Genomic DNA, 13,171 nt, shown 5'->3' with positions numbered 1-13,171 from the left:
TGAGTTTGCTAGAATAGGACTTGAGCCCATAACTAACTCTGAAGAAGCTCAGATTAATAAAAGAGAAACAACTTGTGGGCTTTCAGAATACCCAAACCTCAACCAAAACTGAGACTTACATGCGTTTTTCGTTCTTACCATGTACTCAGTGAGATTTGAGCAACCTCAGCAGACTTATCTAAAGCTTTCATTTTCTTTGAAATAATATGGCGAAGAATGTGAAAATATTAGCCAAAATATCTTGATCAAAGACACAAGTAAAGAAAACATGAAAGGTACTTCTACCTTGGGATAAAGCAGCACATCCACATGCAGCAAACAATACAAAAACCCTCTCAAGATTTGGCTGAGAAAACCTTACTTAGGGCTTTGCATCTCACACAGCCCTGAGAAACTCATCAGATGTAACATCATACACTGTATTAAAGCCTTTACTATACAGACCCTTTCTGCATTGATACAGAGCAATTCCTACTGAATATGACCATTTGTGGATAAGAGTTTCATGAGGCTGTTAGAAAAAACCTGAAAGAAATATGCTCAGTTTACCTTCTGCCTTTGTCTCTAAACCAGCATGACAACATTTTATACTCCCTTCCCAGAGTCAAACATTAAAAGACTTTTCATTTTAATTATCACTTTTTTAATACATTAGTGTTGTCTCATTTTAATTCTTAGAAAAAAGAAAATACCTTCAAAGTCCCCATCTCTGGCTTTTGCTGCAAGTTCTGAGGATGATATACTTTCTTGACATAAAGCACAGTCTTCCAATGCTGCATTCCTTAAACCATGATTAACTGTAAAACAATTCAAAAAATATTCATATTTTTCCAATTTTCACTTTAAAGATTCATGTTAGAACTTCTGAGGTTAGACCACAGTAGCACCTTCTTAGACTTCTTGCCTTTTCTCTACCCTGACTCAAACAGTGATTTACAAGTCTCCTGCTTTGCTTTGGGATGACAACAGAAATGAAAGATGCTGTTATTACAGGACATGCAGTCTTCTTCCTTCTGCTAGTTTAGCTGCACTTACATTATATTTCCCAATTCTTAACTTGGATCCTTTAACACAAGCAGATTTTGAGAACAGTGAGAGAGTCCCAAGGTGAATCACACACATTCAAATCACACATATCAAAGAGAAACTTCACCCCAAAACTCCAATTTTTTAGCTCATTTTGTTTATGCTTACTTTTGTCAATACCTTCCTTTTTAATGCAAGAGTTCATCCATTAGAAATTACATCCATCCAAGTACTATTGTTTAATATATATTTCTCAGTGATAGTTCTTTACAGCTCCAGTTTCTTTATTACTCTTATTTGAAGGTTCAGGAGCTCTTGTGTTCTCTTTCTAGCAATTCTGTCTAACCCCATTTATTTATTTTTTTTAACAATAAAAAAACACAGTCTATTTTCACATCATGACAGGCTGCCACCATAAAACTATTGTGGAAGTTTCAACCAAAAGAAGACTGTAATGCATGTTGTGCATTATCCCACTGCAGAATTGGGACTGGAGTGTAGGTTTTTTCTGCTGACTTGATCCAACTTTTTAACTAAGTGTTTCACATAAAAAACTCAATGCTTTTAAGTGAAACTAGGAGAAAGAAAAAGTTTTCAATCTGGAGGAAAGGAAGTAGGAAAATAAAAAGAGCTCTGGTCACTTTCAGATGCTGGTAGTTCTGATGATAACAAAGGACAAAGGTAATTGCAGTCTTGCTGGGATGACACTGTTACTCTTAGATAAGTTAGCAGACTTGCCACTTAGAAAAGAAATAATAAAAATGTTCACAGAGTAAAATATCTTTTGTTGATTCATGATCTAGTTCTGGTTCCATTACTTTCATTATCTACAAGTGAAATGTGGTATTTTTTTATTTTGAAGCCAAATTCATCAATTTGTTCAAGAGAGGAAAGATTTCAGCATCTTACGATATTCTAAGATGAGCATTCCCATCTTACAGTCTGTTCTTTGGTAATTTAAAATGGACCCATTGTGAAACAAATCTGGGGAGGGGAAAAAAAGAATCTACAGAATTTACTCTGCATAAATCATGGGCTATAAACTATATGGGCTACAAACACTGTGCTGCTGTTAAATACAGGAATATGGAAACAGCAGATGAACTCTGAAGACTAACTCTTTAGTATTTGCCTTAAAATGAACTCCTGTGTTCCTAAACAGGACTTCATCCAGTTTACAGTCTGTTTCCATGACTCCTTTTAAACTTAGGTGAAACCCTATACAGTGAATCCTGTCAAAAAGATAACAATATGTTAGGGGAATTTGTGTCTAATAGCTTATGGATTTCCACCGGGCTACCAGCAGAAATTCATTAGAGAAAACAAATGTTTAGATCTTTTACCTTTCTTCTGCTTTTCCTTGTCTTCTGTTTCAGGTTTGGTTGCCATAACTTCAAACAAGGTCTTCAAGATACTTCTCAGATCACTAGCATAGTTTGTCTGCAGCTGGTCAGCAACACCTTAGAGTTTGAGAAAAATGGGTAAATCAATTCTAGACTGTTACACCATCCTTTAAAAAAGTATTTAAATCTGTCTGTTAGTACCAGTAATGGCCTCACTTATTTTAAGGGGATCACTTGTTCACATTAGGAATAAAAATTGAACACCTAATTAAACTAATTAAACTAATTCCGATTAAACTAATTCTCCTTAATGGCCAAGTTACATTCTGGTTTTTATGCTACCTGCAAGCCAATACATATATTCCATATCCTTTGGCAGGAAATACTGAAAGACTAATTTTGCATGAAAACAGAACTGCTAAGTCACATTTCATTCCTTGAACACAAAAGGGCATCACTAGGGAAAAATCAAACCTGATACAAATCCAAATTCTTCAACACTACACGTCTAAGATGTCAGCATCTCTGATTCTGTATGTTCCAAACAGGTAACAGGTCCTTCTAAACCAGACTGCAACTTAGGCCCCAAAACCAGAGTTTTCCTGAAACTTCATCTCTAGCCCTTTCTACCACAACTTGATGTGCAAAAGCTCAAAAAAATAAACCAAACCCCCCCCGAACAATACTTTAATAATTCAGTGATTCTCATACCTGAGATACAGACAAAAAGGCGGTGAATAAGATCATTACTGCCATGAAATCTAGATCTGATCTTCTCTCTTGTGGCAATTTTGGCAGCCTGCAAAGCCAGCTGGATTTCTTCCTGATCAATGTCATCAGATGAACAAGAACTTGTCATTAAACTGCTGTCAGAGAAAAAAAAATAATGTAAAGGAAAGTAATGTAAATCTTCACTCAGTTGTTCAGGATGCTCAGCAAATTCTAAAGTATTTATGACTCAGGCAAGACTCTATAGTAGTAGAACTAATTGCTGTAAATTCTTGTTGAAGTTAATCAGCACACAACCAATCACCAGCACGTTTGATTTTCACTCTGTGACAGCTGCAAAAAAACTTGAAGCAGAAAATCTCTTGTCTGTATTTTACCGCACAAAGTGCTGTGCCATTTTTCACATTAAGTTCTTCTAAAAGCTCAATCCTGAGACCATAACTCCACCAAAAATCCTGAAGGGGAATATCGACCTAAAAATGTAAAGGTCAGTTCTGAAGTCAATTTAGAAATTTACGAACATGGAAATTTTCTGAAAAAAAGAAAGAAATTCTGAATTATGTTACCTTAATATAGCAAGAACAGAATCTAACTTCACAAAAAAAAAAAAATGGAAAGAGCAGCAATAAAATATGATTTACACAGTAGAGGTAGGTTAATTCCCTTATAAATGTAAAATTAGAAATAGATGAAATGTCAAACTATTGTGAAGAATGGCTCATCAACTCTAAAGAGATTTAAATGTGCCACCAAATCTCTACTCAAACTTTAAATTTTTTGTTAAAAACCAGATGTCGGACATTCCCACACTTTCACCACCACCACCCCTACCACTTTTCTTTTACAGAGAAGCAGCTTAAAACAACCTGAGACAGCAGGGAAGCCTTGGAGAGAATCTTCAAATATCAGCAATTATCTTAAATATTTGTAAATCAAGATGTTAAAACCAGGAAGCACTTAGGGGAAAAGCAGCACTTTGCCCCTAAAAACTCTGAAATGGGACTGGAGCACAGGATGTAACTACACTGAAGTCCCAAGGATTCACTGTGCTGACCAGAGGAGACAGGAGCCTTCTTACTTGACTATTTTCAAGTCACAGGGAACATGAAACCATTTTTCTCCACATAGTGGAAAGAAATTAATATAGCCAATTATTACCAAAAAACTAGACTATTTTACTTAAAATCATAGTTTTGATGCCCAAAACTCCAACAGTCTTTACAGACAAATACTCAGTTAAAAGAAGAGTTACTTAATGCAGGTATAAGTAGCATATGTAACAAAAAAAGTAATTTCTAACACATTTTGAGTTCAATCTGCTTTTGTCAGGTGCAGAAACATTCACCATCTTACAGATCCTGTCCTTATGGCAGTATGCATGAACAGTTATTTTGGGAGAAGACACATAGGTAACATCACTATTTATAACAAAATTTTATAGGATATAGTTTTCCAATTCTACCTGTAGGCTCCACAGGTAACCCTTTGAAATATAAAATAGAAATAATTATGCCACCCAATATTAAAAGCCCTAAGAAAAACAGACTGAAAATAAGTACTGGAGATTAGTTATTGATAGAAATATCAATGGCAGACATGTAGCATGAGTACCTTAACTGGCCCCCCATTCTTTCAAACACAGAGTAAAGACCAGGCTTGCAGGAGACACGTTTTATTCGTGTTATCTGTTGCTACTAACAAAAAAAAAAAACTATTGTAAGGAGATGTTATTTCTGTGTTTACAGTTCCAGCAGCACCATGACTGACTGGGCTTATCAAAGACACTGAGAATGAAGTGAGAATTCTCTTTCAGTTTTCCTTTGCCTTTCCGAAGGGGATTTAGTAGATATTAGAAAAGCAAGCCTGGCAGCATGGATAGGCCTGTGTTCAGGACAATGAAAAGGTCATGTACAAATGTGGTTTACAAAAGAACAAACTGAAAGGCAGCAAGAGCCAGGAGGAGATTGCTGGCTCACAAGGGTGTGCAGGCAGAGGATGCCTGTTCACACAAACCCTCTCACACACAGATAAAGGACTCTGCCTGGCAACACGGCCAAACAGGCTCTACTTTTTGTTTCACATAAGAACTTTCTTAGTGATACACACATAAGCACCATAAACTGCTCTGCAAGGCAAGCATGGACCTCCTGACAAAGCCAGGTGCAGTCTGTGTAAATATTACTTTAGAAGAATTTCATGTGAATAACCCTAGCTTTTAGAAGAAGTTAATGTGAGTAACCCTTACACAAAGGTCTCTTCAAAGCTCCCAATACACAGAAGCTTTAGTGCAGGGAGAAAACAGGGCCACTGAATCAAGGATGACTTTTCCCTCCAAATCACAGCTGAAGAACCATTTCAAAGGAAGGTGTTAAGTGGGCAGAGAGCTGTGAAGAGCGCTTTTCAAGAATATAAACTACTTGGTCCTTTGCTGTTTTGCAGAAAGGAAGAAAGGCTCATTCCACAATCCTGACCATTTTAATAATAATGTTTGCCTTTCTGAGCCTCCTCCAGCTGGGAGGAATGCAGGTTTACCTACTTCATTCAGGAATGTGGTTTGACCTACTTCCATTGCAGACTGTTCTGTCAGGTTTTGTGGTGTGTCATTAGGACTGGCCATGTCACCACAAGACTGGCTGGGACTCTTTTTTCCCCAAATCCCCAGCAGAGAGCACATGTGAATTGCTCCAGCACTGTGGGATGGAAGGTCAGCATGTCCATACACTCACATTTCTGACACATTTTCATATGCACGCTCCCATGCTAATGACAGTATCCACATACAGGAGGTTCAGAAAAGAGGATATTTCATACTTGGGATTGCTTGTGCTACTACAAAGCAAAAAAATGAATACTTCAGAAAAATTTAAAACTGGAACTAAGAATTGCTACAGAGTCAGAAACAATTACTCTGCCTTTACCAACACAACCAAGTCCAAATAAGACAAAGATGACTCTCAAAGAACATCTAACAACCATCAGTTCTTTACTTTAAAGTATATCTGTTAAAGAATATAGCCAAAAATACAATATTGTAGAGACAGTAAGAAATACTGTAAGAACAGAAACACTGCAACTGTTTCAGATAAACAGCAGAAGAGCCAGCTACTTTTTAACATTAGAGTATCCCAAACAGCAATGACTACATCCATGCAAATAGATTCTAATGATTTTATAAATTGCTATTATAGAAAACAGCCCTGAAATGTGATCTACTGGGTGCAGCTTATCTTCACCCCCCTGCCCCAAAAGAATATCTTTCCTACTTGGCTTATGTAGGGACAATTTGGATCAACATTTTCAGCCAATACCAGATGTTTAGGAAGCATTTCATTAATGTCCTACTACACTTGGATCTAGAATGTTTCACAGCCAGCATCTACAGAATCATGTCTCATTGCACAATACAAACAGCCATACTACTGCTAGCAACAGGTCCTCATTTTCTCAACTACTGGTTGAAAGGAACCCTGAATAACCCAATGGATTAAGTTACAAAGAGGTAACACCAAAATACACATGGAACCCCTTGTGAAACATTTAACATATACACAATGCTTATCATGCATTAATTTTTCAGACTGTAAAAACATTGCAAAGCTACCACATCAGAAGGTGAATATAAAGAAATAAGATGTTATGCCAAAGGTTGATTCCAAACACTAAATCTGCTTTTACCTTATAAAAGGAACTGATATTCTGTGGCAGAAAAAATGAATTGTCTTTTTGTTTAACTTGGCTGCAGCCACCCATTTTAAAATTACACTTCATTTATTACACGAGAAGAGTTGTACAACTCTTCCAACACTATCAAGGTGTATCTCTACACCTTGCCTGCTCTCAAGGCTTTACTGTGAAATTTAGCCAAATACGTACAAGCAAACAAAAGCCAATAATGTAATTGTACACCATTAAATCTTTCACCAAGATGCAATCTGCTTGATAGCTTTTGTATTTCAAAGGACACTTTGAGCCAATTTACGTGGCAGTGCTCATATGTTGGTTTTTCGGCTGTTTTAAAGACCTGGAAAGGCCCGGGGTGGCCTTGGACAGCCCGCGCTTCAAAGGATGAGAAGAGACTTCAGATCTTTTCTCGGTCTCGGTGTTTATTAATTGTTTATCTAAAAGATTTTCTCTCGGCCCAACAGAGATCTGCACAGCAGCCAGCCATGAGCACACTGCGAGCCCCCGGGGCAGTCACTTATCTTTATACTCAAAATTACGTATACAATATTTATCATTTTTCCCCAATACCTTTTACCCTTATTAACCAGTGCACTTTTAGTAATAACCAATCCCAAAGTGCCAACATCACCACAGAAGATGGAGGCCAAGAAGAAGAAGAAGAACAGGACACGCCCCAATTCCTCCACCTTACATCTTTAGACCCCCCTGTACAGAAATCCTAAACCCTGTGTCTTACACTCTAATTAACTTATCCCTTCACCATTTACCCCAGTGAAATCCTCCCATCCTCATACAGGTGTCGTCTCCCTTGTAGGATCAAAGTCCAGCCACCAGACACTTCTGGCAACATTCCAGGACTCCCGAGCCCCCCAAGGGTGGTCTCGGTCACTCTGCACATCAGTCCTGAGGTGCTGAGATCCCACACTCATACATAATGGAAAACAGGACTGTGGAACAAGAGGGTTATGACAGACATTTCAGGTAAACATCTCTAATACTGTAGACTTTGGGCTGTGCTTGTTGGTCATTGACAATCATCCAAAAATGAGTGAAAGCAGCAAAGTCTAAACCCAAACAACCAAAGTCACCAATTCAACGTTGGTGCAAATTTAAATATTTTACATTTGTGCTTGAAACATAGCAACAGCTGTAGAAATCTGTGTCCACTCACAGATGTTTCCTTTCAAATTTGTCTGGAAATGTTTGGTTCTTTAAACCTGAAATCTGCTCTGCATTAATGTAGATTGTATGATATTCTCTGAAAGAATTTCTCATTATTCACACACCAACCCCCAGAGTATCTTAAAGATGCATTAAAATTACAGCAGTAACAGACAAAAATAATGTAAAAGCTCTATGCTTCAAATACAATGAATACAAAAAAATCAACTGAATCTTCATGTTTTCAAATTAATCACAAAAAACTTTTAAAAATACATGGTTTGGTTTTGTTTCTTTATATTTTGAAATCTTAAATCAAAAGCAACAATGGGTGACTTCTTGCAAAGGAGAAAGCCCAACAGACCCACTGTACTTTTTATCACAGAATCAGAGAATGGTTAGGGTTGGAAGAGAGCTTGAAGATTATCCAGCTTCAACAGAAATATAGGATGTAATGATGTCACCAAATTTAAAAGGAAATTAAGACCATCCTTTAAGTGTCTGATTTCAGGCAAGTTCTTGAATGACAACTGATTTCCAGGAAAAGATCTCAGAAGATTGTTAGTGGTGCCTGTAAACAGACAGGGCTCATGTTTCAGTCACATAAACTCATCCCAACTAAGTCTAAGAAGAAAACTCTATAACAATATTACAAATGTTTACTAGAAAAGTGTTAATACATAGTTCAGTGAGTAACCTCACCATTTATGTTATCCAAATACCTGTGACATCAGGGATTCCCATTCACTTTCTCTGGGAATCTCCAGCAAACTACACAAGCAGGGGCAGAAGTAGAATAACTCTGCAACAAAACAGATAACACCTTCCTGCTATAGTGAGAATTTATAGCTGGTGTTTCCACTTCACAATGAATTCAAAATCCATGCAAGAATTCAATCCATTAATTGGTACCATTCTGATGCAGAGGTTCACCCAGAGATGCATTTTACGACCAAGGTACTCTCTAGGATAGTTTGGTAAGTCATGTACTGTAGCAGGTGAGACTCCTGACAGTAGAGAAAGGTGAAAACTTTCTAAGAAGTTTTCTGTGATTTCACACATTCCTAATATTCTACACAGAAGGATATTACAGTCATAAACCTTGCTGGAAGTTTTTACAAAGGGTCAGTAGCCCAATTCTTAAATACAAATTAGTGTTCATTTAAAAACTGATTTGATAATTACAAATTATCAATTATCTACAAATTATAAAACAGTGCAGTTCTTTGGACTTAGATGACATCAAACTCATTTGCACTAGTTGGCCTTAACAAATCTCTCATGTCCATTATTTAACATCTCATGTATTGAATAACTAAAGATACACACGTGTCATGTAAGTGAATTTCCTCGTATACAGACGTACATTTAGAATATTCTAGTTCTTAAAATATTTCTCAAAACACATTACCATGAGCTCCCCAACTTTCATTGTTTGCTCAGAGTTTAGCACAATGGCCACTTATGCTCTGTGTACAATATCAATAACATACACTTTTTATCCAATCTACAATATTTAAGATTCTCTCCCATTTGAGTATTTTCATCCTTATGGTAAATGAAAAAAAAAAACCAAACCAAAAGGCTTGCAGGCAAATCTGTGTTACTGACTGCATACAATTTCTGAAACAACTTCAGCAAGTTGGTACATTGCTCCCACTGATATTTGTGTAGGCTGTAACTGGAAATCTCACCACTAACCTGTCAGCCAAGCTATTACTCCTCTACTTCAGAAGGCTGCAGTCAACTCTGGGTTCCAGTTTGCTAAAAAGAACAAACAGCAACTCCAAAGGCCATGTAAAGGTTCAAACAATAGTTCAGGGAAGACAAAGGTTGCATCCATGAGAAATGACAAGGGAAAATTACAGGGGTTTAGGTAAGAGATATGTAATTCCCATATCAGTAAGATAAAACCCCAACCTACTTCCCATCCTGCTTTTTGCAGTACCTCAGGTGTTTCTTTTTGGATACTCTTAGCAGAAATACAATAAACAGTAGGCTAAAACCTGTTGTTCTAACATGTGCTAGTTTTGATATGGTTGGAAGAGAAACTGTGAGAATCACGGCTTCTTACAAATGTTTTAAGTGAAATGAGTGGCTACGCACTTAATTTTAGAGTCACTTTAACCCAAGCCAGAACATTATATGCTATTATTTATGTAATAGCATATAGGTTTTTAGCTAAGGACTATGCTTTAAGGAATGACTCCAGAAGCTACATTTAAAGGAAACTAAAAAAAGCTTTAATGCAGAATTTTATTTCTTGTCTTTTAAACCCTAGTATTTTGTAAGTCAAGAGGGTTTCAAAATGTAACCAAATATAACCCCTTAGCTATTTCCTCTCTCTTTTAAGAGAAACAGGTCAAGAGGATGAAAAACCCCCACCAATCAACCCAACCACCCTTAAAGCACACCAAGGCTTCAGAACTTTGCCTTGAGAAACAAATAATGTAACTGCATGCAAATCACTCTGGCTAGAAATTACCAAGAGAACTGGACTTGACAACAGAATTACCCCATGTGTGAGCAATGCCCAGCTCCATGTGCTAGAAGCCCCCTCTGCTGTCAACCTTCTGAATTCCTCAGGGGGGAATTACTTTTCACACACTGCAAGATTTGCAGAAGCCTGTCCTCAGCTTCTCCTGCCCCTGCAGAAGTGGGCAGTCTGAGGTTGGCTCAGTAAAAAAAGGAATTTGTCTAACAAATTCCTAGGTGCTATCTCCAGTCAGGAAAAAGTCCTGAGCATTGAACTCTGTTGAATTTGAAATCAACAGCAAGAACTTCTGCCCCAGATCTTGGCAGCTTCTGTAGCTCCCCACTCTGCTGGAAGAACATCTTGAATCTTTCCTCAGCTGTTCAGATCTCAAACTTCAGAGCATTCTCACTTGGACTTTGCAAAATCCACAGTAAAGCAGCATCTTGCCAAACAGATCCACTGTAAGAAAGTCAGCCTAGGAGAACTTATGGCTTACTCAAACTCATCAACACTCTGGACTGGGTTTTCAGATTAATGCAAAGATATAGTATTTCAAATGGAAATTAAAATAAACAACACAGCCAGTGCAGAATTTATCAACTTTAACAGTGCTCTCTCCCAAATAGCTTTTTTGATCGTTATAGATAAAACTTCTATAAGTGTGCATATGAAAAAATAACTAAAGAGCATTAGTAATCAACAGTGGTGCTTTCTAACCATCAAATTTAATGTCAGAGACTTGCAAGGTACCACACTTACTGCTTTTCCTAAGTGAAACCAAAAAGGGGTAAAATCTGCAAGATAAAGTTATTGTACAATTCAAGAAAAAACAGAACAGAAAAAAACAAGAAGTTAGAATATTATCTGGATTCTACTTTTTCCAACTCCACCATGACATTTTTTCCACCACTTTCTTGTAATCAAACTTGCATTTAAAGCTCTCAATCATTCATTCACACTGCAAAAGGATAAAAAAAATGAGATTAGACAGCAGGAATATTTAAATTTCAAAAATATATATTGAACTGGAAAAACTGAAAGTGAAATCCACAAATAGTACAGGACTTATAATTAAATGGTATGTAAAACCAGCTCTGTCCCTCTGATACAGGGACAGAGATGTATCAGTCCCAGTTTTTACACTTTATACAGAACTTGACAAAGGACAGGCAGAGCTTGGATACCATAAATATTTCAGGGCAAAGAGTAATTTTATACAGCTCATTAGCAATGTCCTCTGTCATAGGCAAGGCACAGTTCTGCATGGCATCACAACAAGTGAATTATTTCATTTAGCATCCAGCTCCTGCAGATCCACTTCCCAGCACAAGGAACTCTGAGGGATTTGGAAACTTGGTAGCATGACATTTTCATGTTGCTTCCATCAGTTACTTCAAAAAATACAAAAATGAGCAGCAGAAACATGAATGCATCCCAGGGTCCAGGAGAATCCCACAGAAATTCTGCATCCAGATGTGGTAGTCAAAGCTGAGAAAAGCTAATGAAAGTATAAGGTGGAACCTTAAAATTTTAATTAGAAAAGATAGCTTTCTCTTTCACCTTCAATACAGCTGTAAGTATGAGGAAATCCTCCCTCTTTTTCCTCCAATCTAATTGTGATTTTACAATGTATCTTTAGACATGGACAAAAACTCTGCAAAAACTGCAGTTACTATAGTGATTTTAATTACACATAATCTGAAAACTCCCAAACATGCTATTCTAAGGGTTTTACTGAGAGAAAAAACACTAATCTGTAAAATAAAACCTACTTTCTGAAAGCTAGTAATTTTGTTCTATTACTATCACAGAGAACACCAAGTGACATTCAACAGCAGATTTTTTACACATCACTAAAATGAAAATGATTATAATTGTGGCCAAATTACTAAAAATGAAAATTGCAACTGAGCTATGTAGAAACAAGAACACAAGCCCATTATGATCACTTTGTGTCAGTCTCCAGCCATATGGTATGTTTGATACGCCACTTGGAATACAGCCCCCAAATGGGAAATTTGGAGTGTCTACCAATTGTGCCAGGACTGTCTTATTGCCTCTGCCACTGATGCTAGTCAGCCTAAAATATTGCCCTGTTTTACTTGATTTACACAGAGAGCAATATATTCTATATTTACTTCAACCACACTGAACATTCTAACACCTCTAAAATATGAAGTTTGTAATTTTAATAGGGAAAGACCAAAAAACTTCCAAAACTGAATTCTCACCTTCCCACTGTAACAAGCATTTGTTAACATTAGCTGCCTGGGTTATTCCTTGGAAGAAATAAAATCAGCATCCAGTTACTAGTTACTAAAGACAGAGATATGCATAAAATATAGAATATCCTGTAGAATATCCTAGAAAGGAACACTATAACTTAGAAAATGCTACACCATTTGACATTTAATTTTTTTTTTTTTGTCTTGCAGGGTGAAGAACAAGATAGGCATGAAACACATCAAGAAGAATTCTGGCGGTGAAAACCCAGAGACATCTGCTTCAGTCACACACACCTCACTGACTAAAATCAGAAGCAAAAGCTGACAGACCTCATGGAAGCTGACTTTTTGTTTTGCTGGTACTGCTCAGCTGGTTGTTGGGGCAAGGGATTTAGCAGCTGAACAAAAAGACTGTATACAGCAACCTGTTTATGAGTGTATTGCTACTGCCCTCACAGTACTTGAGTGACAGAGCTGTACAAAGCAGCACAGACTCTCACTACCTAAGAGACACACAAACAGTTTGC

At 37.1% G+C, this 13,171-nt stretch overlaps 1 protein-coding gene across 4 annotated transcripts in view; it reads right to left on the bottom strand.

Moving 5' to 3' along the window:
* The window catches only part of ZFYVE28 (zinc finger FYVE-type containing 28), a 113,680-nt gene that overhangs the window by 13,665 nt on the left and 86,844 nt on the right, over positions 1 to 13,171 (bottom strand). For 2 of the 4 annotated variants that reach the window (XM_058803372.1, XM_058803375.1), the window contains 3 exons: positions 3,081 to 3,235; positions 2,370 to 2,486; positions 693 to 797 (listed from right to left, as the gene is read on the bottom strand). In XM_058803372.1, the coding sequence (XP_058659355.1) occupies positions 693 to 797; positions 2,370 to 2,486; positions 3,081 to 3,235 (377 nt within the window). The remainder of the gene's footprint in view (positions 1 to 692; positions 798 to 2,369; positions 2,487 to 3,080; positions 3,236 to 13,171) is intronic. The other 2 variants (XM_058803373.1, XM_058803376.1) reach the window with 1 other exon arrangement.

The sequence above is a fragment of the Ammospiza caudacuta genome, chromosome 4 (genome assembly GCF_027887145.1).
Source record: "Ammospiza caudacuta isolate bAmmCau1 chromosome 4, bAmmCau1.pri, whole genome shotgun sequence".
NCBI classification, from domain to species: domain Eukaryota; kingdom Metazoa; phylum Chordata; class Aves; order Passeriformes; family Passerellidae; genus Ammospiza; species Ammospiza caudacuta.
This window is presented reverse-complemented; position numbering and strand designations above follow the sequence as displayed.